This window comes from Spea bombifrons, chromosome 7, assembly GCF_027358695.1.
Source record: "Spea bombifrons isolate aSpeBom1 chromosome 7, aSpeBom1.2.pri, whole genome shotgun sequence".
NCBI lineage: Eukaryota > Metazoa > Chordata > Amphibia > Anura > Pelobatidae > Spea > Spea bombifrons.
Genome location: NC_071093.1, coordinates 26430825 through 26453747, shown reverse-complemented (window position 1 = coordinate 26453747; position 22923 = coordinate 26430825). Strand labels below are relative to the sequence as shown.

The 22923-nt window shown below is 42.4% G+C and overlaps 1 protein-coding gene across 1 annotated transcript; it reads right to left on the bottom strand.

The window, feature by feature from the left end:
• Window positions 1–1506: 1506 nt before the first annotated feature.
• TBCCD1 (TBCC domain containing 1) lies at window positions 1507–21348 on the bottom strand. The gene is made up of 6 exons (XM_053471540.1): window positions 20855–21348; window positions 18357–18512; window positions 17771–18137; window positions 17058–17244; window positions 15634–16131; window positions 1507–2232 (listed from the first exon to the last, which is right to left on the bottom strand). The coding sequence occupies exons 1-6, from the start codon at window positions 21188–21190 to the stop codon at window positions 2103–2105; spliced, it is 1674 nt and encodes a 557-aa protein (XP_053327515.1). The 5' UTR covers window positions 21191–21348; the 3' UTR covers window positions 1507–2102.
• Window positions 21349–22923: the final 1575 nt, after the last annotated feature.

The following is a 22923-nucleotide window of genomic DNA, read 5'->3' as shown; positions in this document are numbered from 1 at the left end:
TAGAATCTCATGCATGGAAAGGGTTAAAATACTAGCATTTGAAATACCTTGGGGTGTCTAGTTTTCAAAAATATATGGTTTGATGGGGTAAATTGTAGTGGCCGGGCTCAAAGATAGGGCATAGGCACAGACTGACCAAAATAGAGAAAAAAAAAAAGCGTACTTCCCAAATGTGGCCTTTTAACCCCAAACAGCAGTCAAACCCATGTATGGGTGGTATCACTGTATCGAGAGATGTTGTTGAACACGTTAGGATGTTTGATATTGACGTATACCTGGAGCTATAAATTTATACCCAAAGTACAATTTGTGTAAAAAAAAAATACCAGAAAGAATACTACCACAAAGTGTGGCAAAGGCTGGTGGTAGAATCTCATGCATGAAAAGGGTTAAAATACTAGCATTTGAAATACCTTGGGGTGTCTAGTTTTAAAAAATATATGGTTTGATGGGGTAAATTGAATTAGCCGGCTTCAAAGATACCCATAATGGCACATGGGGGCACTAGGACCAGATGTAAAAGTAAAAAAATGTGCACTTCCTAAATGTGGCGTTTTACCTCCCAAACAACCCGACAAACCCACGCATGGGGGGGGTATCACTGTACTCAGGAGATGTTGCTGAACACATATTGGGGTGTTGTTTGAAAGTGTCGTATACCAGGAGCTGTAAATCCATACCTTAAGAGCAATTGTAGCGATAAAAAACACAAAATAAATTACTACCACAAAGTTTGACAAAGACTGGTGGTAGAATTAGTGCATGGAAAGAGTTAAAATTCTAGCACTTGAAATACCTTGGGGTGTCTAGTTTTCAAACATATATGATTTGATAGGGTAAATTGCGTTGGCCGGCTTCAAAGATACCCGAAATGGCACATGGGGGGAAGAATTACCAGATTTGGAAAAAATGGTTTTGAAATGGTAAAACGCTACTTGTGCTTAACGCTCCATAATGTGTACAAAAAAACATTGGGTATTTCTAAACTCAGGACAAATAATAGAATATATTTAGTAGGGTTTTTCATTAGCTTTTTTGGATGAGTAAAAGATTTTTTGGGTAAAAGTCAGAAAGTGGTTTTTTTTTTTACATTTTTCATCATATTTTATTGTTTTTTTTATGGGACATTAGATAAGATGATCAAAACAATGGTATCTAAAGAAAGCCCTTCTTGTCCTAAAAAAACAACATAATTTGTGTGGGTTCACTAAACGAGTGAGGAGAAAATTACATCTAAAACACGAACGCCGCAAAAGTGTTAAAACAGTCTCGGTCCCAATGGTACAAAAGGTAAAACACAGCCTGGTCCTTAAGGGGTTAATACTACATTTCATGTTGGTCTCGTTAATGCCGACATCACTAATGTTCAAGCTCTTTGAAGACACACCCAGAACTCGCTTCCTTTTTTGCATCCTACATGTAGTTTTCTAAACTCAGCTGTAGAATTATCAGAATGACTTAAAATATACAATCTTATATGCACTACATGCAAATAATTGAATGCAATTCTTTCATAAAGATGCGTTTAATTTTTTTTAAAATAAAGAAAAAAGTGCAAGCAATTAAAAGTAAACGATGTCGCCAATTTGTAACCTCAATCAAGGAAAAATAAAACTTCACAGTTATTACGCCACATTTTCATTTGTAATATGCCAAACTATTTTGCATATTTTATTTAAAGTGTACAAAATGCAGACAGTAAGTATATAACTTTCTTTACAGTGTTTATACTTTGACCTTCAAAATGTTTAAAAAATGTTTTTGTACCAATTTGCTGTATCATTTATAAACAAATTATATAAAAAAAAAAATAGGAAAAATATTTCATTTTGTAGCATCCCATCTTAATGTGAATTAACCCCAGCACTAAGGGGGCTTGCTCTACGTAACATTATAGGGAAGCTGGTGGTAGTGACTCCCCTAACCTTAATTTTAGTCTTAAGGTGAAGGACCTGCTGAAAAAGAATGATCACAGACCACAGTTCACAAAAACATGGAGCTATATTAGAGCAGATTTATATAGGGGCCATGTAACAGACAAAGGAACTTGTCCCCTTTGACAAATCATTGGTTTACAAATGCGTACATAAAATTGGTCTAGATTATCCAGCAATCTGTTTAGCAATATCAGATGGTTGAACAAGGCTGTCCAGTTGATGTCTGTTTTCGGTGTTCTTTAACCATTCATTGAACTCATGTTCGACAAGAGCCTGGAACTGTCTCCTCTGTTCTCTGTAATTTAAAGAGAGTCATTTCAATGTTCAAGTCATATCATTCCTTAGAAGTGGTTCATCTCAAATATTACATTTTGGCGTTTAATACAATAACCATACCTGTGTAATGTTTTTTACAGATTAAAATGCAAATACAAACTGTTATTTGAATTTGCACAATCACTGCTCTACTTTAAGATATTTCTCTTTCTGAATATTGCCGCTCCTCAAATTATTACTAGTATCAATTCGTTTTTACATAACATTTTTAGACAAGTACATAGTAGTAATTTTTATGTGTTCTAACCCTGAACCTAATCTACTAGACAAAACACCCCAATTGCATATCATAAGACCTTGTGGGATGTAATGGCATGGCTTAGTCTTAATCACCCAGACACTGACTAATGAAAGTCTATGGAGGAAATGATTTCATTAGACATCTTTACCAGCATGAATCCACTCAATAGGGTGCCTGATCATGGAAAGTCAACCAAAACATCACACAGATATCAACTTCCAATAAGATCAAACCTTTGTTTTCGTACTAAACTTCATAATTGTACATAGCACTGTATTTTCATGTTTTTCTCTTTTTTTGTGTGCCTACTTAACCCAAAACAAGAGGGGCTTTCTTAAGATATCAACTTTTTATCATATCACCTAATTTCCTATAAAAAAATAGTGTTGGATTAAAAAAACCCTCACTTTTATTTGAAAAAATGTTACTCGTCTACAAAAGCTGCTAAATAGTTTGTTAATAGCTGTTAATAGTTTGTCCTGAGTTTAGAAATATCCAATGTTTTTATGCTTTTTTGCATGTTATAGGGCAAAAAGTAGTGTTTTGCTACTTCAAAAAAGTTTTCCCCAAATCTGGTAATTGTGTCCCTGTGTCCTATCTGGGACATTTTTGAACCCAGCCAATTCAATTTAGTCCCATGAAATCATATATTTTTTCAAACTAGACCCCCAGAGGAATTTCAAATGCTGGTATTTTAACTCTTTTCACGAACTAACTACTACCATCCTTTCTCAAACTTTGTGTAATTTACTTTGTGGGTTTTTCCCCACACACATTGTACTTCAGGTTTTAAATTGGCAGCTCTTGGTATATGTGACTTCATAACACCTCAATATGCGTTCAGCAACATCTCCTCAGTACAGGGATACCACCCATGCACAGGTTTGTCAGGTAACAATTGGAATTTTTACATCTGGTCCTTCAGCCAGCCGATTTACCATCAAACCCATACATCTCTTTAATGGGCGACACCATCTTGCGAGAGGCACATGCTGAATAACTCGCTATCAAGGCATTTCAGCGACACCATTTGAAGTGGAGTGCTGAACTCCTCCTAAGCCCTGTTAAATCAGGCCTCCTCCCCCATATTATATATGGCAGATGTTGATGACTGGGGGAGGGGCCACTGCTGCAGATTTCGGTGTTTTAATACTTCTGGAATAAAGGGTTTGGGGGATAGTAAACAGGGGGAGGGGTTATAATTTTTACATGTGGTGGTAGGGACAGGGGATGCAAGGACTTTTTCCTTTTTCTTAACTTTTTATCAATACAATTTGAATAGAGATCCCTTTACAGGATCTCTCTCAAATGTTATGTATACCAGTAATCTCACAATGGGATCACTTAGCTCACTGTATTGGTTATGTTTATTTTTAATACTTTGAAGAAAAAACTGATCATTAACCCCTTCAGTACCGGGACGTACCTGGTACTTCCTGGTTAACAGTCACTGGTAGACCGGGACGTACCAGGTACGTCTCCTCCAAAAAACGCCCCCACATCACCACAATCACGGTGATCGTGGGGGCGCTGCTGCTGCTGTCTGCCCAGGACTCCTGGGCAGACAGCACAGCCTGTCTAAGCCCGCCCCCAAGCCTACGATCACTCCCACGGAGTGATTTTGTAGGGAGAAACAGCGATTGCAGAAAGATCTGCAATCGCGGTTTCAGCTGCTACAGGCAGCTTCAGGGAAGGGGGGGTGTTGAATGATCCAACACCCCCCTGCTGCCTGATCGCTCCATGAGAGCCTCAGTGCAGCGTTAACCCCTTCAATACCGCAATTAATTCCCATTTTGTAGGGGGCTCTGCTGCTGGTGGTCTGCCTGGAAGCCCAGGCAGACCAGCAGCAACAGCAAAAACGACCCCCCAGAAGTCCTCTGATCAGTCCTGTAGGACTGATCAGAGAGACTCCTCCCCTACAATCTCCAGTCTATTGGAGATTGTGTCCCAGCTGCCAGAGGCAGCTTCAGGGACAGGGAGACAGGGTTCTTTGGTCTCCACATGAGTGTGGAGACCAGACCCCCCCCACCCTTCCTCAGTTAACCCCTACCCCCCCTCTTCCTCAATTAACCCCTTCAATGCTGCGATTGTGTATGACCCCCATCGCAGCAATGCAGGGGTTAATATTAGTCCCCACAAGCTTGTGGGGACTAAATATCAGTCAATGCTGTGCTTCAATGGAGCATCAGCATTGAAAGAGTTAAAAAAAATGTTAAAAATAATAATAATAAAAAAAAATTAAAAAATAAATTTAAAAAAATTAATAAAATAATAATAAAAAAAAGCAGCACTGACCTGAAAGTCCAGGGTGCTTCCAGGTCAAATGCTGGGCTGGGCTGATCAGATCACTCCTGGCCAATAGGAGTGATCGGATTATTATGGCAGCCCACGGATGACCCTGCTCTACAAAGAGAGAGGGGTCATCTAGGATAATTATGAAAAAACACAAATTATTAATAAATGAAATAATCGTAATTATTACCTGATCACTTGTCGGTGACATTTTAAGTCGCTGATTATTGATCGGTCTCCCTGATTGATGTCAGCGGCCTAAACCTGTCACTTACAAGTAATCTGATTAAAAAAAAATATTTAAAAAAATGTAAATGCACATGTTCCAGTTTTGCCCTCATAGCTTCCTCAAAAAATGCATGAACCATGCATGTGAGGTCTTGTTGGAATCAGGGGATCTTGGTGAACAAAGTGTGGTGTTTTCTTCCACTGTTGCACTTATGGTGTGCAAGAAATTCAGTGCAACATTGAAATGTACGCGTTAAAAATGCAATAAAATAATTTCCCTGTGAAGTTTGCAGGGCCGGCCGAAGACTTAACGCCGCCTGGGGCGAAGTTTAAAACGCCGCCCCCCCCGCCGACGCCGGGGGGGGGGCGGCATTTTAAACTTTGCCGACGCCATTATCTACCCCCGCCCCCCCAGTACTTACCTTTAAACTGTCCTGCGGCGAGTCTCCCTGCTCTGCCACGGTGCCGGCTTGTAATGCTGAGCGCCGGAAATTGACGTCACTTCCGGCGCTCTGCATTACAAGCCGTCACCGGGACCGAACAGGGAGACTCGCCGCAGAGGAGAGAGAGGGGCGCCGAGCGGGTAAGCGAAAACCACTCGGTGCCCCTCTCTCTCTCTCCTCCGCTTCAAAAAAAAAAAAAAAAAAAAAAAATAAGCGCTTGGGGCGGCAAAGTGCCGCCCCTTCTAAAGTGCCGCCTGGGGCAATTGCCCCAGTCTGCCCCATTATAGGGCCGGCCCTGGAAGTTTGGCAGACATCAGTGAAGAAATGGCTAGCTGAAAACTGTCAAAACTACCCTAGTTGAACACCTTGACTTGTCTACTGTTCATAAATATATAATTTTATGGGGTAATTTACAGCGGGGGGCTTCCAAAATGTCCCAAATGGGATATGGGCCCAGGAAACCAATTTCTGAAAATACCAAATGTGAAAAGTAAAATGCGCATGTTCCAGTTTTTCCCTCATAGCTTCCTCAAAAAATGCATGAACCATGCATGTGAGGCCTTGTTGGAACCGGGGGATGTTGGTGAACACAATTTGGTGTTTTTTTCTGCAGTTGCACATATTCTATACAAAATATAATATAAAATCTAAAGCAACATTGCAACATATGCAAAAAAAACATAAAAATACCTCAAAATTTGGCAGCAATTGGCGATAAAACACCTGTTTGAAAAGTGTCAAAATGACCCTAGTTGTACACCTTGACTTATCTACTTTTCATAAACATATAATTTTGGGGGGATAATCAGTATCTGTGACAACTATTGCAGTTATTAGACTACCATGCCAAATTTGAAAAAAATTACATTTCAAAAACGCGATGCATGCCTTGCAATATTTGCCCTATACTGGTCAAAATAGATGAAAATCCTGGCCATGTTGGGTGGTTTCCAAATCAGGACAACTTAATGAATATATTTGGGATAATTTTTTCCCATTGGTTCAATGTGTGTACAATTTGTATGTATACAAAACTGTAAAAAAACGCGTTTTTTTCATTTTTTCCCCACTTTTTCCAGTTTATTTCAAACAAAACAATGTACTACCCAGCTTAATATGGTTTCAAATGAAAGCCCTACTTGTCCTAAAAAAAACAATATATGATTTGTGTGGGTGCACCAATTGATTAGAGAGAAATTACTGTTGAAGAAAGACATGGCAAAAACACAAAAACGGCTCCGGTCCTTTAGCGACACGTTAGTATCAAAATCCCGGTCCTGAAGGGGTTAAGCAAGTCTACATACACCTGCATGTGATCGGACAGCATAGGAAAGGGGGGTTCAATCAGATATGCCAGCAGGATCTAAACAGACCCTGCGAGGAATTTCCTTTGCTTCAGTGACCTTCTGCTTGAGGCCAGCACCGACATCTCTCAGTAGGGAATGCAAGATCGCGCAAGCACGGTTACAAAATGATCGGCAGGCATGCAGACAGGCTTCTGCTGACATGGGGAGAGTAGGCTGTCAACAGCCTGCCACTGAGGAAAAACACAGGATGTACAAGTATTTCCTAAGGGTAATCTTGACACACTTTTTTTGAGGACTTACCTGTACGTCCATAGGGTAAGGTAGGAGTTAAATTTGCATGCAGTCCATTTTGCTAGTGCATGTATTTAGTTCAGGAACATAATTTAGATTAATTCTGAATTTACTAAAATATCTATTTCAGACAGTGGCAGATTTGAGTGCAGTGAGTTAATCTTTTAGCTTTGATATATTTTCATATTTTTTTCAGGAAAACTGAAATGCCCAGGTTCTGGTTTTGCCCCTGTACCATGCCATGTCTGGTCCTTCCCCGGGGCGCCAAGCCCGTCATACACGTAAGCCCGTTTTAAACTTCAATGGCGTCGCTGAAATGCCTCCATTACGAGGCATTCAGCGACACCGAACACTCACCCCAGGACGCGGCGTGACCGCTCCAGAGAGCGGTCACAAACGCCACTGTGAGTGATTTTGCAAGATGGCAGCGTCCTTTAAAAAAATGGAGTTGAAAAGCGTTCTCAGGAGGGTCTGGAGAGACCACTTGCAGGTTGCATACAGGTACTGCATTCAACCATGACAAGTCAATGGAGCCCAGCTTTCTTTTTTTTAGGTAAATCAATGTTTATTAAAAGTTTTTCAACGTATTTTATACAGGGGAGGAGGGAGGGGGGAGGGGTACAGAAAGAAAAAAGGGTGGAAGACGGGGAAGGGGAACAGGCAAAAATCCCGGCATGCAGCATACAGAGAACATAACAATAATACAGGGGCACGAAGCCAAATGTTTACAGTGTTCTGACACAGTACAAAAGTCAGCACGGTCGGAAAATGACGGCACACAGCAATGAGACATCTGGTTGCTCACACCCCACCCCACCCCATAGATTCAAAGCATAGTGGGGACGCAGATGTGCCCACATCTCAGGGCAGGGCACCCGTCAGGAGGATGCCAAGGTGCGGCGGCCCTGGGCCTGAGGGACCAGAAGCCCACAAGCCAATGAGCCAGAGGCTCCGAGCACTTGGGTCGGCGCCCCTGCCAAGCGCGGAGCGTGGTGTCGACGGGAGAGCTGCGCATCAGGTGAATACGGCACAGGAACAAAATAGAGGGTGCAGGAGCGAGGGAGCATAGGGCGAACCGCGCCTGCGTGACCGTAAGGAAGCCCACGACTCGGGTGCGTCGAATCCAAGCGCGGTAGCAAAGGGGGCACTGGGTGCCGGGAGCAAGCCTGAAAAGGGGGTGATAAGCGGGGTGGAGAAGGAAGGGAAAGCGCGAGAGGGGGGAAACAGAGAAGAAAGAAGGGGAAAAAAGAAAAAAAAAAAAAAAAAAAAAAAAAAAAAAAGAAGGGGGGGGGGGGGCGGGGAGATGAGCGTGACCCGACAGACCCGGCAGAGGTCGACTTACTGACTACCGCTCAAGAGGGCGTGCCGTCCAACAGCGGGCGAAAGTGAGGGCCAGCGAGGAGTTGCAACCAGTGAAACCAGATAAGGCAGTGCTTAGTAGATCTGTCCGTCGCAGAATAGACTAGTTCCTCAAGAACTCGGCACCGCTCCACCCTCAGGACCCACTCCCGAATCGAGGGGGGAGAGGGATCTCCCCAGTGCAAAGGGATAAGGGCTTTCGCCGCGGTCAGAAGATGGCGGACCACGGAGGTTTTGTACCACGAGAGCGGGAAAGGCATATGAAGGAGGAGAAGACATTCAGGCGTGAAGGGAACATCCCTGTCAGTGAGGGACCGAATATGGGAATGTATAGCGGACCAGTAGGGGACCATGCTGGGGCATGACCACCACAGGTGTAGCAGAGAACAGGGAGACTCCCCACAGCGCCAGCACTCGTCCCTCCCGTCAGGGCAATACCGAGCAGTGGTCGACGGGGGCCTGTACCACTGGGCCAGCAACTTATAAGACATCTCCTGGTCCCTACAACTCAGGGAGCAGCGATGGGTGAACAAACACACCTTCTCCCACTGTTGTTCGGAAAGGGTGATTTGCAGAGAGTCCTCCCACCTGCCCTCGTGAGGCGGGGGGGAGGGAAAGACAGCCGAGAGAAGAAGACCGTAGAGGAGCGAGATGCCGTGCGGCGGGGGCGACGCCCGGGTACACAGTGTTTCAAACGGGGTAAGGTCTCGGAGGACCTGGTGCCTACGGTGTAGCGATCGAAAGAAGTTGCCCAATTGAGCATAGCGGAAGCGTGCGAGGGCAGTGGGAGGGGAGGACCCCACCAGCGCCTCCACGGGCTGCAGGCCAGATGAGGAGAGATAAGCACGAATCCCCAGAGACCCCCTCGCAGCCACCTCAGGGAAGATGTCGCCTCCGAGACCTGGGGGGAAGTCGGGGTTGTCACGAATCGGGGTAAGAGGGGACGGGACAGAGGAAATAGTGGTGCCTCGCAGCACCGAGTGCCACACATCAAGCGTCGCTCTGAGGAAGGGGTGAGGCGCCGCCAGACGGCGGGCACTCTGTACCTCCAGCCAAGGCAGGGAACTGAGCGAGATACCCAGAAGTCCGCCCTCCACCTCCAGCCACCGCTTCTCACTGGATCCGCAAGCCCACTCCACGATCCGCAGGAGATGGCACGCCCTGTAGTAAGTTCGTGGACACGGCAAGGCCAGGCCACCCCTCCCCTTGGGCAGGACCAGGACATTGTGTCTAATGCGAGCGGAACGCTGGCCCCAAACGAAACGGAGAAAGACAGAGCGGATAGTAGCGAAGAAAGAGGGGGGAACACGGATGGGAAGAGCCTGAAAGAGGTAGAGGAGTCGGGGCATCACATTCATTTTAATAGTATTAATTCTTCCCAGCCAGGAGACAGTCAGCCGGGACCACCTCCGGAAGTCGGACTGTATAGTGGAAAGGAGGGGCAGGAAGTTATCGGCGTATAGCCGAGAATATTCCGGGGATATCCACACGCCCAGGTACTTTAGAGTAGAGTCACGCCACGTGAAGGGGAAGGCCGCGCGCAGAGAGGCACGGACAGCGCTCGGTATGTTGACGCCCAGGAGCTCGGACTTAGCCATATTGATCTTGAAGTTAGAGAGGGCACTAAAGACCGCGAGCTCCTTCAGGACCGACGGCAGGGAGACGCGGGGTTGGGTCAGCGTGAGGAGGAGATCATCCGCATACCCCAAAACCTTGTGATGGGACCGCCCCGCCTGGAGTCCCGAGATAGCTGGGTTCAGGCGGATCGCCTGCAGAAGGGGTTCCAGTGATAGAGCAAACAACATTGGGGAAAGGGGGCAGCCCTGGCGGGTCCCATTACGGATGGGGAAGGTGTCCGAGAGGAGACCATTAATGCGGATCCGCGCAGAGGGGGCAGAGTATAAAGAATGTACCCAGGTCAAAAAGCCCATCCCAAGGCCCATATGCCGAAGGGTGGCCAGCATATAGGACCAGTCCACCCTATCGAAGGCCTTTTCGGCGTCGGTGGACAGAAAGATAGACGAAGCAGAGGAAGATCGCGCGAGCTGAAGCAAATTAAGAGCGCGGATGGTCCCATCTCTAGCCTCACGACCTGGAATAAAGCCAGACTGGTCAGGGTGGACAAGGGAAGGAAGGAGGGGCTTTAGGCGGTTAGCCAAAATCTTCGCAAAGAGCTTAAGATCCGCGTTGAGAAGGGAGATAGGTCTATAGCTGCCGCAACAGGCCGGGTCCTTACCCTCCTTAGGTATAAGGGAGATGGTCGCTGCCAACGTCTGGGGGTGTATCCTCCCCCCCTTCAAAATAGAGTTAAAGGCCTCCACAAACCGGGGGCCAAGCAAGTCCCGGAAGCGCGAATAGTATCGTAAAGGGAAGCCGTCTGGGCCAGGGCATTTCCCAGACTGGGAAGATTTGAGGGCACCAGCTTTCTAATCACAATGTGATTAGTAAAATAAAATAGTAAAATGTAAAAGTAATTTTCCACTGACGTCAGGGGAACCCTGAAGTTCCAAATTAAAAAAAAAAATTAAAAAAGGCAAAAAAAAAAAAAAAAAAAATATATATATATATATATATATACACACACACACCGTATTTGCTCGATTATAAGACGACCCCTGATTATAAGACGACTCCCCAAAATCAAAATATTAATTTAGGAAAAAAAACAAAAAGCCTGAATATAAGACTACCCTATAGGAAAAAAGTTTTACTAGTAAATATTAATTCATGTAAACTAATTTTCATATTTAATAAAAGCTATGATTGAGAAAAATATATTTTTTATTTCCTTTTATTTGCCAACCTGCCCCCCCCCCCCAGTTATGCACATCTGCCCCCAGGCTTGCCACTCTGCCCCCAGAAATGCCTTATACCCCCCTATTTGCCACTCTGCCCCATGATGTGCCTTTTAACCCTCTATATGCCACTCTGCCTCCAGAAATGTCTTATACCCTCCTATATGCCACTGTGCCCCATGATATGCCTTTTAACCCCCTATATGCCCCTCTGCCCCATGATATGCCTTATACCCCTATATGTCACTCTGGCATATAGGTGGTTAAAAGGCATATCATGGGGCAGAGGGGCATATAGGGGGTTAAAATGTATATATATATATATATATATATATATATATATATATATTATATATAATATATATATACTGCTAACAGCAATCACACTCCTATCAAGCCAAGGCAGCAAGTACATGCTGGAACCTGGGGATGTTAGAAGTGTGATTACAGCCTCCCTATGCCATGCTACCACCCCCACCCCCCTTATACATCCATGCTATCACACACACACACACTCATTCACAAACATTTAAATACTCATTCATTCCATTAATCACACATACACACACACGCTCAAACCCCCCACTCCCCCACCCCCTTACCTGAACTGCAGATCTCCCACTCGCAGACTTCTGCAGGGGCCCGGCTGAACGAGCAACTTCTCTGGCCCCGCCCCCAGAGGAAGGAGGGGGGAGGTAGAGTTATGTGAGGACTGTGCTTCCTTCCTGTTCAACTGCAGCTAATAGCAGAGACGCTGCTCGCGATCAAAGCCCGGTAAGCATCACGGCCCCAGCAGAATGAGGTCTGATTAGAAGACGACCTCGATTATAAGACGAGGGGTATTTTTCAGAGCATTTGCTCTGGAAAAAATCTTGTCTTATAATCGAGCAAATACGGTATATATATATATATATATATATATATATATATATATATATATATATATATATAACCTTTGTGGGTTCAGTAAACGGGAAAGAATAAAATTACAGCTAAACACGAGCAGCACAGAAATGTTAACGAAGGGTACAAAAAATGAAATCAGCCATTGTCACAAAGGGGTTATATATAGGAGGCAGCGCTGAATGAAAGCATAGAAGGCAGCAGCAGAAAATTAGCCGGGGCTCTGAAAACTACAATAAGGTGCATTGAAAACATAACATGTTATGTTCTAAAATCAATGGTACATTTTCAGCTTGGGGTTTATCCTGGTGAAGTAATTAACACTCAATCTTCACTCACACTAAACAAAGGCTACAGACTCAATGACAGCATCAAACATTAAGACTATTATACCTTGGTAGCAACTGGGGTAAAATTTAAGTACTGCAGTAGAAGTTCAACAACATTTGAGGTGCAATGTTTTGCCCTGTCCTGCACTATGCTCCTTTTTAATTACATTTTCAAAAAAACACAAGACAGAGAAAACAGATATCTAAACCACTAACCAATCATATCTTCTCACCAACATGGCCAGGGCAATTGCCCCAGTCTGCCCTATTATAGGGCCGGCCCTGAACATGGCCCCCTTCTGCTGTAATCATGTGTTGTCCTCCCTTTGCACCTCCTCCTTACAAGTTTTTTCCTCCCTATTTTACACCACAAACTGGATGGATCTTAATTACCAAGTGGGCACATATACCAAACAGCAAGTCTCCTAGAATCCTTTTCACCTTTTTTGTATCTTGTGCGTCACCTGTTATTCTTCTAGATGGGTGCTGGTATGGAAATCTATGCCTGCTGTATTAGGTTGTCAGTATCTGACTTGACTTTCTTAACCCCTTAATGACAATTGCCGGTCCTGGCACGGCACGGAAAAGCATGTGCTTTACGACAATTGACGTGCCAGGACCGGCACGTCTTTAAACGGGTGCAGAAAGCGATCTACTATCGCTTTCTGCACCCAAAAAGCGTTGCTGAATGCCTCGACCTCGAGGCATTCAGCAACGCCGCGATCGGCACGAAGGGGCCATCTCTGGCCCCTCCACGGGGCGTCAACATCCGCCATACTTTGTATGGCGGCGGACGCCCGTTTTAAAAGCGTTTAGGAGGCGATCGACGATCGCCTCCTAAACTTAAATGGTGTCGCTGGAATGCCTCGATCAGGAGGCATCCAGCGACACCAAACACTAACCTTTTGATGGGCTGTGACCGCTCCGGAGAGCGGTCACAGCCGCAGCTACCGGCAATCTTCGCCATCAAGGAAGATGGCCGCCGTCCTGTAACAGGAACCAACAAATTTTAAAATTTAGCTAGATGGTCCAGACCATCTAGAGAACTTTGGCTCCACTTGCAGGTTGAATACAGGTACTGCATTCACCATGCAAGTCAATGGAGCCCAGCTTTCTAATCACAGTGTGATTAGTAAAAATAAATTAAAAAATAAAATAAAATTAATAATAATTAGAAAAAAATAGTAAAAAAACAGTAAAATGTAAAAATCATTTCCCACTGATGTCACTATCAGGGGAACCTCCAAGTTGAAAAAAAATGTTAAATTTTTTTTTAAAAAAAAATAAAAAAAAAAATATATATATATAAAAAATATATTTTTGTGAGCAAGTCCTAAAGTTAGCACATTAGCTTAAAACAATTCTCGCATGGAAAGAGTTAAAATACTGGCATATTAAATGCCCGTGGGGTGTCTACTTTTAAAAAATGTATGATTTGATGGGGTAAATTGAATGGGCCAGGTTCAACAACGTCCCAATTAACACGGGGGGAAGGATGGCCACACATCTAATTTCCAATTAGAAAAATGCACACGTACCAAATGTGGCCTTTTAGTTCCCCCAAAAAATGACACACCCATGCATGTGGGGTATCACTGCACTCAGGAGATGTTGCTGAACACATTATGGGGTGTCGTGTGACAGCGGCATATACCAGGAGCTGTAAATTCATACATAAAGTAGGTGTGTGGGGGAAAAATACACACACAAAAATATTACTGCAAACTTTAAAAAAATGCTGGTGGTAAAATGTGTGCATGCAAAGAGTTAAAATACCAGCATTTAAAATACCCTGTGGTGTCTAGTTTTGAAAAATATATGGTTTTGTTGGGCACACTGAAATGGCCCGGCTCAAAGATGTACCAAATAGGGCATGGGCAGTGGATCCAAATGCCAAAGTTCAACATTGAAAAAAGCGCATGCCCCAAATGTGGCCCTTTTGCCCCAAAACAGCCAGGCAAAATCATTCATGTGAGGTATCTCTGTACTCAGGAGATGTTGCTGAACACATATTGGGGTGTTTTGTGATAGTGACATATACGAGAACATTTTAATTCATACCTGAATTAAAATGTGTGTGGCAAAACAAATGCAAAAAAATGACTACCACAAAGTTTGACAAAGACTGGTGGTAGATATGGTGCATGGAAAGAGTTAAAATACTAGCATTTGAAATACCCTGGGGTGTCTAGTTTTCAAAAATATATGGGTTTATTGGGCACACTGAAATGGCCCGGCTCAAAGATGTACCAAATAGGGCATGGGCAGTGGATCCCCAAATGCCAAAGTTCAACATTGAAAAATGCGCATGCCCCAAATGTGGCCCTTTTGCCCCCAAACAGCCAGGCAAAATCATTCATGTGGGGTATCGCTGCGCTCAGGAGATGTTGCTGAACACATATTGGGGTGTTTTGTGATAGTGACATAAACGAGAACATTTTAATTCATACCTGAAGTAAAATGTGTATGACAAAACAAATGCAAAAAAATGACTACCATAAAGTTTGACAAAGACTGGTGGTAGATATGGTGCATGGAAAGAGTTAAAATACTAGCATTTGGAATACCCTGGGCTGTCTAGTTTTCAAAAATATATGACTTGATGGGGTAAATTGCATTGGCCGGGTTCAAAGATACCCGAAATGGCACAAGGGGGGAAGAATTACCAGATTTGGAAAAAATGGCTTTGAAATAGCAAAACGCTACCTGTACTTATTGCCCCATAATGGGTAGAAAAAAGCAAAAAAACATAAAAACATTGGGTATTTCTAAACTCAGGACAAATAGTAGAATCTATTTAGCAGGTTTTTTCATTACCTTTTATAGATGAGTAAAAGATTTTTCAACTAAAAGTTAGAAACAGTCATTTTTTTCTAAATTTTTCACCATATTTTATAATTTTTTTAATAGTAAATAATATGATACAATCAAAACAATGTCATCTAAAGAAAGCCCTTCTTGTCCTGAAAAAAACAATATCTAATGTGTGTGGGTTCAGTAAACGGGAAAGAAGAAAATTACAGCTAAACACAAGCAGCGCAGAAATGTTAAAAAGGCCATTGTCACGAAGGGTACAAAAAGTAAAATCAGCCTTTGTCTCGAAGGGGTTAAACATATTACACACATCTTACTTAGTTTAAAGGAACCCCTTTAAAACAAGGACTTCACTTACCTTGTTAATCCAGCTTCTTTAACAGCTTTCTGCCACATGTGCACCTTTTGTTCTCTTTGCAGAATAGATTTAAGAAAAGCTGGAGGGAGGCCTCCAGGAATTTCAGTTGTGTCACCTTCCATTTCAAAAGGTACAACAAACGTATAAAATTCTCGTGATGAAAGCAGTCTCCAGTTTTTTTGGTCACTGTTATCCGCACAAAGGCAAAGAGGCCTGTCCCAATAATTAGGCAATGTAGCTAACCCGGTCTGTCCCATATGATCTTCAAGCATTGGATAATGTGTATGATATGGAGCAAATATCACACCCTGATTGCCAGAGAAGATTAGAGGTCTAGTGGGAGTCAGTATATGAAAAGTACAATTGGTGGTGGACAAGAGAGACAGACGGTGACAAACGGCAATGACCTTCAAATTTTCACACATTTGTACATGAAGAGAGGACTGAACTGGGCCCAAGATGATCGTACTGTTATGGCATTTCTCAATTGTTACTGATCTGCGAAAATTAAAAACAAGATGCAAAATGTTAAAAACAGAGTTCTATTGAGCCTTGTTACCCAATTTCATTAGGGATTATTCAACAAACAATATGCAAAATGAAGTGTTGCACATGCCTATAGAATCTTCAAAAGTGTTGGATATTTTCAAGTGACTGTTATAAAACGAGTACAGGATTCATGGAAGACACACAGTATAAAATATTAAAGTATCACTGCTTGGTCTTAAGAATGCTGTGTTACCTAACAAACATCTCAGTAATCAAAACTGTTATATTATGCGTAATACATCTGATGGCAATTTTGAATATATTTGCAGTAAGTTATTTCAGTCTACCTGATGTGAGCCTCTGTTCACTTACTCAGATGTATCATATTCCCTCACATTCCCTGTATTCTGCAGCAGTGAAAGCATTGTTTATAAAAGGAGTTATATGAGCGGCAAACCAGGGGGTAGCTAGGACAGAGGAGACAGTATAGAGGTGTAAATCTAATAGTTGAGATCTTGGAAGCTTGTCATAGTGTGTATATGGCAAGCTTTCAAGATCTCAACTGGAAGAGATTTACACCTCTATATACTGTGTCTATCCTATGTCGTAGCTAAACCCTTCCTTTTTATGCTCAGGTACGCCCAGGCCAAAACATAGCTTGCTCATTCAAAATTTTAAAACTGGCATATTTCCATTGCCTAGAAACAATCTGCTGGATAGGCAGATGTTTGGAGCGGATAGCATTCAACTAAAGCTACACAGGGACAATATTGTTTCAGAAACAACATTCTTACTGGGTTATTTGGACATTGTCAGCATTAATAGTAAACTCTTATCTTCATAGACTACCTGCAGTGTACATTATTAGCTTTTACTAGTACATCTTTTTATGCTTGTATGCATACGACGTTTAGAAATGAAATGAACAGGCTTACCTCAGTGGAGAAAGTAGGTATATGTAGGATTCATTGCAGCGGTGAATTTTAACACGAGAATCCACTAGAGTTTCTGAACTTTTAGCCAAGGTTTGTTTATAGATTTGACTCATAATAACCATACGATAGCTATGAGGAACCTTGTATGTGTTGCAGGCGACTTTTACCCTTTTATTTGATCCTTCAACTGAAATATAATAAATATTAGCTCACTGCTGTAATGGTATAGTTTACAACATCTTATTTTACTTCCTCTACAACAAAAACGTATTCAGTTTCTTGAAAGTCTACCAGACCCCAACAGTGATGGATTCATATTTAATTTTATATTTATAGTAGAATACGCTAATAGAGATTGTATTTAATACATGTAAATACAATGTTCTAGAATCCCACCCAATCTAGAAAGAAGACAATCACCCAAGGGCTTCAGAGCTATAAAAAATATAAGTTAATCACAAACACTAATAAAAAAAATATAATATTTATTAAACCACAGAAGACAGCTTTTAAAGGTAAGAACTGTTTTAAGTGGTCTATATAATGTATGCGTGCGTGCGTACATATTTATATGTATATGCTTTTAGGCAAGGATAGCACTTTTACTTCTAGTAGAGATATTCCTGTGAGCTACCTACGATCTTAAAAATACGGCTGCCGAGTATACTCCAAACAATCTCCGTCAGCAGGGGAAATATGTTAATTGCTCTTACCTTGATATGCCCATGCCAGCTTTCTTCCAGATTTGATACATGCCGACATCCCAAATGGGTTCACTATAAGACACTCCTTTATCCATGCTTGCAGTTTTTGCAGTAAAAAGGTATTGGAGGTCCGTGAGTATCCACTTCTATGTTGCATTGGTTGCCAGATAGCCAAATCCAGAAAAGGATGGATAGTTCTGTTCTTATCCACTGTTCCCTCAATAAGGAAGCCTATGGCTCGGACAGCTTCTAGGGACACCAAGCTACAATGGCTGGACTGGGATGATTTAGTAAGTTGCTCAGGTTCCAAGAGTAACTCAAGGAGACTGGATATATGATTTTGCATGAACGTATGGTGACTATAATCATCCCAGTTCTGTTAAAAGTTAAAAAAAACAAAACAAAAAAAACTGTTAGCTCACTTTCCTACTCACACAAATGCACACCCCTCCGAAGTAGACACATTGTGAATAATGAAGAAATTTTTTTTTTTTTTCATGTTAAAACAAAAGCATATGTCCTCAAAATTCTTGAATAACCTTGTTTGGTCATTAAATGGGCCATTTCCCAATTTCACAGAAACTTAAGATAGTACCTTGTTGTGGAAACCTGACTGACCAGCAAAATCAGGAGCTGGGGATCGGGGTCTCGGGCTGGGCCATTCCTCTCCAATTAATGAAGTTCGCAAAGAGACTTTATTTATCTGCTGAATGTACAGGAAAAGCAGAAACTGCAAAGTATCAACGGAGAGCTGTTAAAAAAAAGAAAGAAAAACCAAGGGTTTTCATGAAGTAGTTTCTTACAAGAACCCAGAGCAATATTTTGTACATATTTTGTATAACTTCCTACTAGAATTCAAGGGAATATTTACAATATAGCAAAAGGGGCTTCACTTGCAGCCTACTTGCTGTTTCATGTATACATCTGCATGCACTGTACATCAGGAACACAGTGTTTACAATGATAGGTGAGGAACCCTACACTACAGCTAAGGTATTTGCATAGACACAAATGATGTATGAACATTGATGTGTAATTTTACAGAATCAGCAAGTAAGAAGCTTATTTTATAGAAGCTGTGTGGCTCTCCACTTGTATATAAAAGAGGAGGCTCAGAGTTCTTTGCCAACAGCCTACTGTCACAGTAGCTAACTGTACAGGTAGGCACTGTGATGCTCATCCATATACGGACAAAAGTATTGGGACACTTGACCATTACACTAACAGAGACTTTTATGACATCGCATAAAAACATAGACATGGGTATAAAAATATGTAGCTGCCCCCCTGCAGCTATAATAGCTTTCACACTTTTCTTCTGGGAAGACTTTCCAAAAGATTGAGGAGCGTTTCTGTGGGAATTTTTGCCCATTCATCCAGTAGAGCATTTGTGAGGTCTAACAAATTCCCATAAACACTCCAAAATGTTGTGGAAAGCCTTCCCAGAAGAGTGGGCACTGTTATAGCTGCAAAGGGGGGACCAATGACATATCAATGTCTTTGTATTTAGAATGCAATGTAAATATAAAAGAATACAAGTCCGTGTTGGTGTCCCAATATTTTTGTCCATAATGCATGTGGGAATGTCTCTGTGTGATTTTTTTGTGGTTGTGCCTCTAAACCCTTTAAGTTGTGATAGTCAGGGCATAACTTCCCATCCACGGACCGGGCCAATTTCCTGAGTTTTGCTACATTTTCATTTAGGTGAAAAACCCATACACGGTTTACACTTTAACTAAGGAGACCTATACAATGTTTAGGGTAATCCATGCACCCTATATCATGATATCATGATATAGAACTAAAAAAACAGGGGAGGGGGACAGCTTTCCCATTATCATTAAACCGTAAATTTCACTTAAACTGATTAAGAGCCACCACCCCTGTTGTAAACACATCTAGACTCCATATGCAGCCCTCAGTAGCCAATCAACAGCCTCCAATATCATAGAGAAATATATTGCAACTGTAGCATGTAGTTGCCAATCAAGCCCATTTGGAGTAACTATGTACCCCATAAGTAGCTGGCTTTATTTACGGACAGTCAGCTAGATAACTTTTATTTAGCTTTGCGGGAGCAAAAGCTTTCTTTCCATAACAGTTTCCCTAGATTTGTATATGTTCCCCTTCAATATGATGCCTTGGATTGCAACAGACTGGATTTTAAGGCTAAATTGAGGCTTGACTGTCTCTTCTGTGTTCCAGACTTTTAGAAATGAAGTCATCCCACCGAGTGGCCAAGAGCTTCCTAATGTGCTCCAGCACTAAAATTACATTAGATCTTCTTCTGTTAAGCAGGGCAATTATCATTGGGTCCAACATCCAGACACTGCAAGTACAATACTCAGATACAACCGGTCCCATCCCAATATCCTGCTATCATAATGCACTCTGCATACCTTCCATCGGCTTCTTCTTGATGCAGACATAGTGGTATCTCCGGTAGATATTCCACATCACTTGCATTCTCTACATGCCATTTCTGGCTTTTAAATTAAAGGATCACTTGGAAAGATAGAGGTTTTACTACATTATTGCTGTTCTACGTGTTCCCCAAGATTATTAATGGAATTGTTCATTTTACAAACTCACAATTAATTCCTTCCTGAAGATTTAATAATGTAAAACAACAATCAAAGTGTTTTCCATTTCTGTGGAATCATTTCCACTAGCCAGAGCTGCACCATTTGAAGCATATTGTAACTTATAGAGATCATTGGAATATAGCACACATATAATGGGTACGTGCAATAAACTTTTACAAGCCTTGTTTACACGGTTCCTTGGATCAATCCTGCTTGGTAGATTTTAAGTGTATAGAATTATAATACGTTAAAAAAATGTAGTGAAATCCAATTAGTAGTGTGCTGCTGACACTGAGTTCCCGGCCAAGTACAGGGGCTAAATACCAGTGACTACTACATGATATGACTAGCTGCTACAATTTGGTCCTTGTACTGGTCTCTATTATTAATTATTATTATTATTATTAAATTACTTTTGCCTCCTAGCCAAGTAAATGATGCTGGTCCCTAAAATGTTATTTTTGGCTCCTAAGCAGTACCCAGGTCTAGCCAGCACTGTGCATATCACCTTGCTCCTTGCTTTCTCATACTCTTCCACAGAGGTGCAGCTGGAGGCGACTTCAGCCCACTCCAGACTCTTGGGTGCACTGCGCTCCGACAAGTTATGAAACACCTCAAAGTAAAGCCAGGCCGTCTCTTCCACCAGCTGCAGTTTGCCACACGCAATATGTCGCCACATACTCCAGCAAAGCCTGGGATAGCATCCTTCTCCTGATCGGGTACGAACATAGGTAGCCATCTTCCGTAGGTAATGCATGCTAAACTTAGCAGGGGGAGGATGAGGTAATGCACCTACAAGAAACGGGTCAGTCTTCGCCCACAAGTGTACTCTATATTTCTCCATCTTCGAAACAACAAGAGTCTTCTAAAGCTTAACTCGGTATAAAACGTCTTCACTACTTCTGCGCTTGGCATTCGATACCGAGTCTCGCACTTCACTACGTCACATCTCGCGCCCCATCAATCGGAATAACCGCTAGCAGCAAAGAACAGCGGTATTAAGGAAACCCAAGCGAGTGGGCGGGCTCAGGGACTAGGACATCCTGCACTGGACAAGACGATAAGGAAATGGGAATTTTTTGAAGCAAACTGTCAGCCATCTTGCATATGGATCAATCCTGCTTGGTAGATTTTAAGTGTATAGAATTATAATACGTTAAAAAAATGTAGTGAAATCCAATTAGTAGTGTGCTGCTGACACTGAGTTCCCGGCCAAGTACAGGGGCTAAATACCAGTGACTACTACATGATATGACTAGCTGCTACAATTTGGTCCTTGTACTGGTCTCTATTATTAATTATTATTATTATTATTAAATTACTTTTGCCTCCTAGCCAAGTAAATGATGCTGGTCCCTAAAATGTTATTTTTGGCTCCTAAGCAGTACCCAGGTCTAGCCAGCACTGTGCATATCACCTTGCTCCTTGCTTTCTCATACTCTTCCACAGAGGTGCAGCTGGAGGCGACTTCAGCCCACTCCAGACTCTTGGGTGCACTGCGCTCCGACAAGTTATGAAACACCTCAAAGTAAAGCCAGGCCGTCTCTTCCACCAGCTGCAGTTTGCCACACGCAATATGTCGCCACATACTCCAGCAAAGCCTGGGATAGCATCCTTCTCCTGATCGGGTACGAACATAGGTAGCCATCTTCCGTAGGTAATGCATGCTAAACTTAGCAGGGGGAGGATGAGGTAATGCACCTACAAGAAACGGGTCAGTCTTCGCCCACAAGTGTACTCTATATTTCTCCATCTTCGAAACAACAAGAGTCTTCTAAAGCTTAACTCGGTATAAAACGTCTTCACTACTTCTGCGCTTGGCATTCGATACCGAGTCTCGCACTTCACTACGTCACATCTCGCGCCCCATCAATCGGAATAACCGCTAGCAGCAAAGAACAGCGGTACTAAGGAAACCCAAGCGAGTGGGCGGGCTCAGGGACTAGGACATCCTGCACTGGACAAGACGATAAGGAAATGGGAATTTTTTGAAGCAAACTGTCAGCCATCTTGCATATGGAATAAGTGGGGCGGGAAGATCATACGGTAGCAACCAGTAACCTATACGCTTCAAGTGAGACGTTGATTTCAGAGGCTATCGTGAATCCAGGATTTTTTTTTAATAACTTTATTTCTACTCCGCTTTGACAGAATTAGCAACCTGTGGGTTAACTAGAATCTGGGGGTTGTAGTCTTGCACTTATTGTAATATTTGCCAACAAGGGGGTAACAAATCTGTCAGCTTCTTCTACAGTAGATTTTATTCTTACATCCTAGTTCGCTGAGAGTATTGTTACCTAAGGCCCACTTACTTTCTGTTCAATTTGTTAAAATGTATTTGCTTCTGTCTGTATTGCCATAATATACTTATTATTTGTCCCAATTAATAGAACATGGCTACAGCTAGAGATGATCACTGTAATAATAAAAACAATGCAACGTCTCTACTACTAAGGTCATCTTGTGATACACACGGGTAGCACACGTGTGTGTGGTATTTCTCCAGGTAAATTAGAAGATGTTGGTTAAAGCCTTGTTTATATAACAAAAATAACTATATTCAAAAATGTACTTGCA

What these genes read in the sequence shown, in the direction of transcription:
- TBCCD1 (XM_053471540.1), bottom strand. Translation starts at nt 21,190, where the DNA reads ATGGAGAAATATAGAGTACACTTGTGGGCGAAGACTGACCCGTTTCTT. An exon ending in AGTCAGGTTTCCACAACAAG is followed by an intron (nt 18,138 to 18,356) that starts GTACTATCTTAA and finishes AACTTTTAACAG; the next exon opens with AACTGGGATGATTATAGTCA. An exon ending in GCTGGCATGGGCATATCAAG is followed by an intron (nt 17,245 to 17,770) that starts GTAAGAGCAATT and finishes ATTATATTTCAG; the next exon opens with TTGAAGGATCAAATAAAAGG.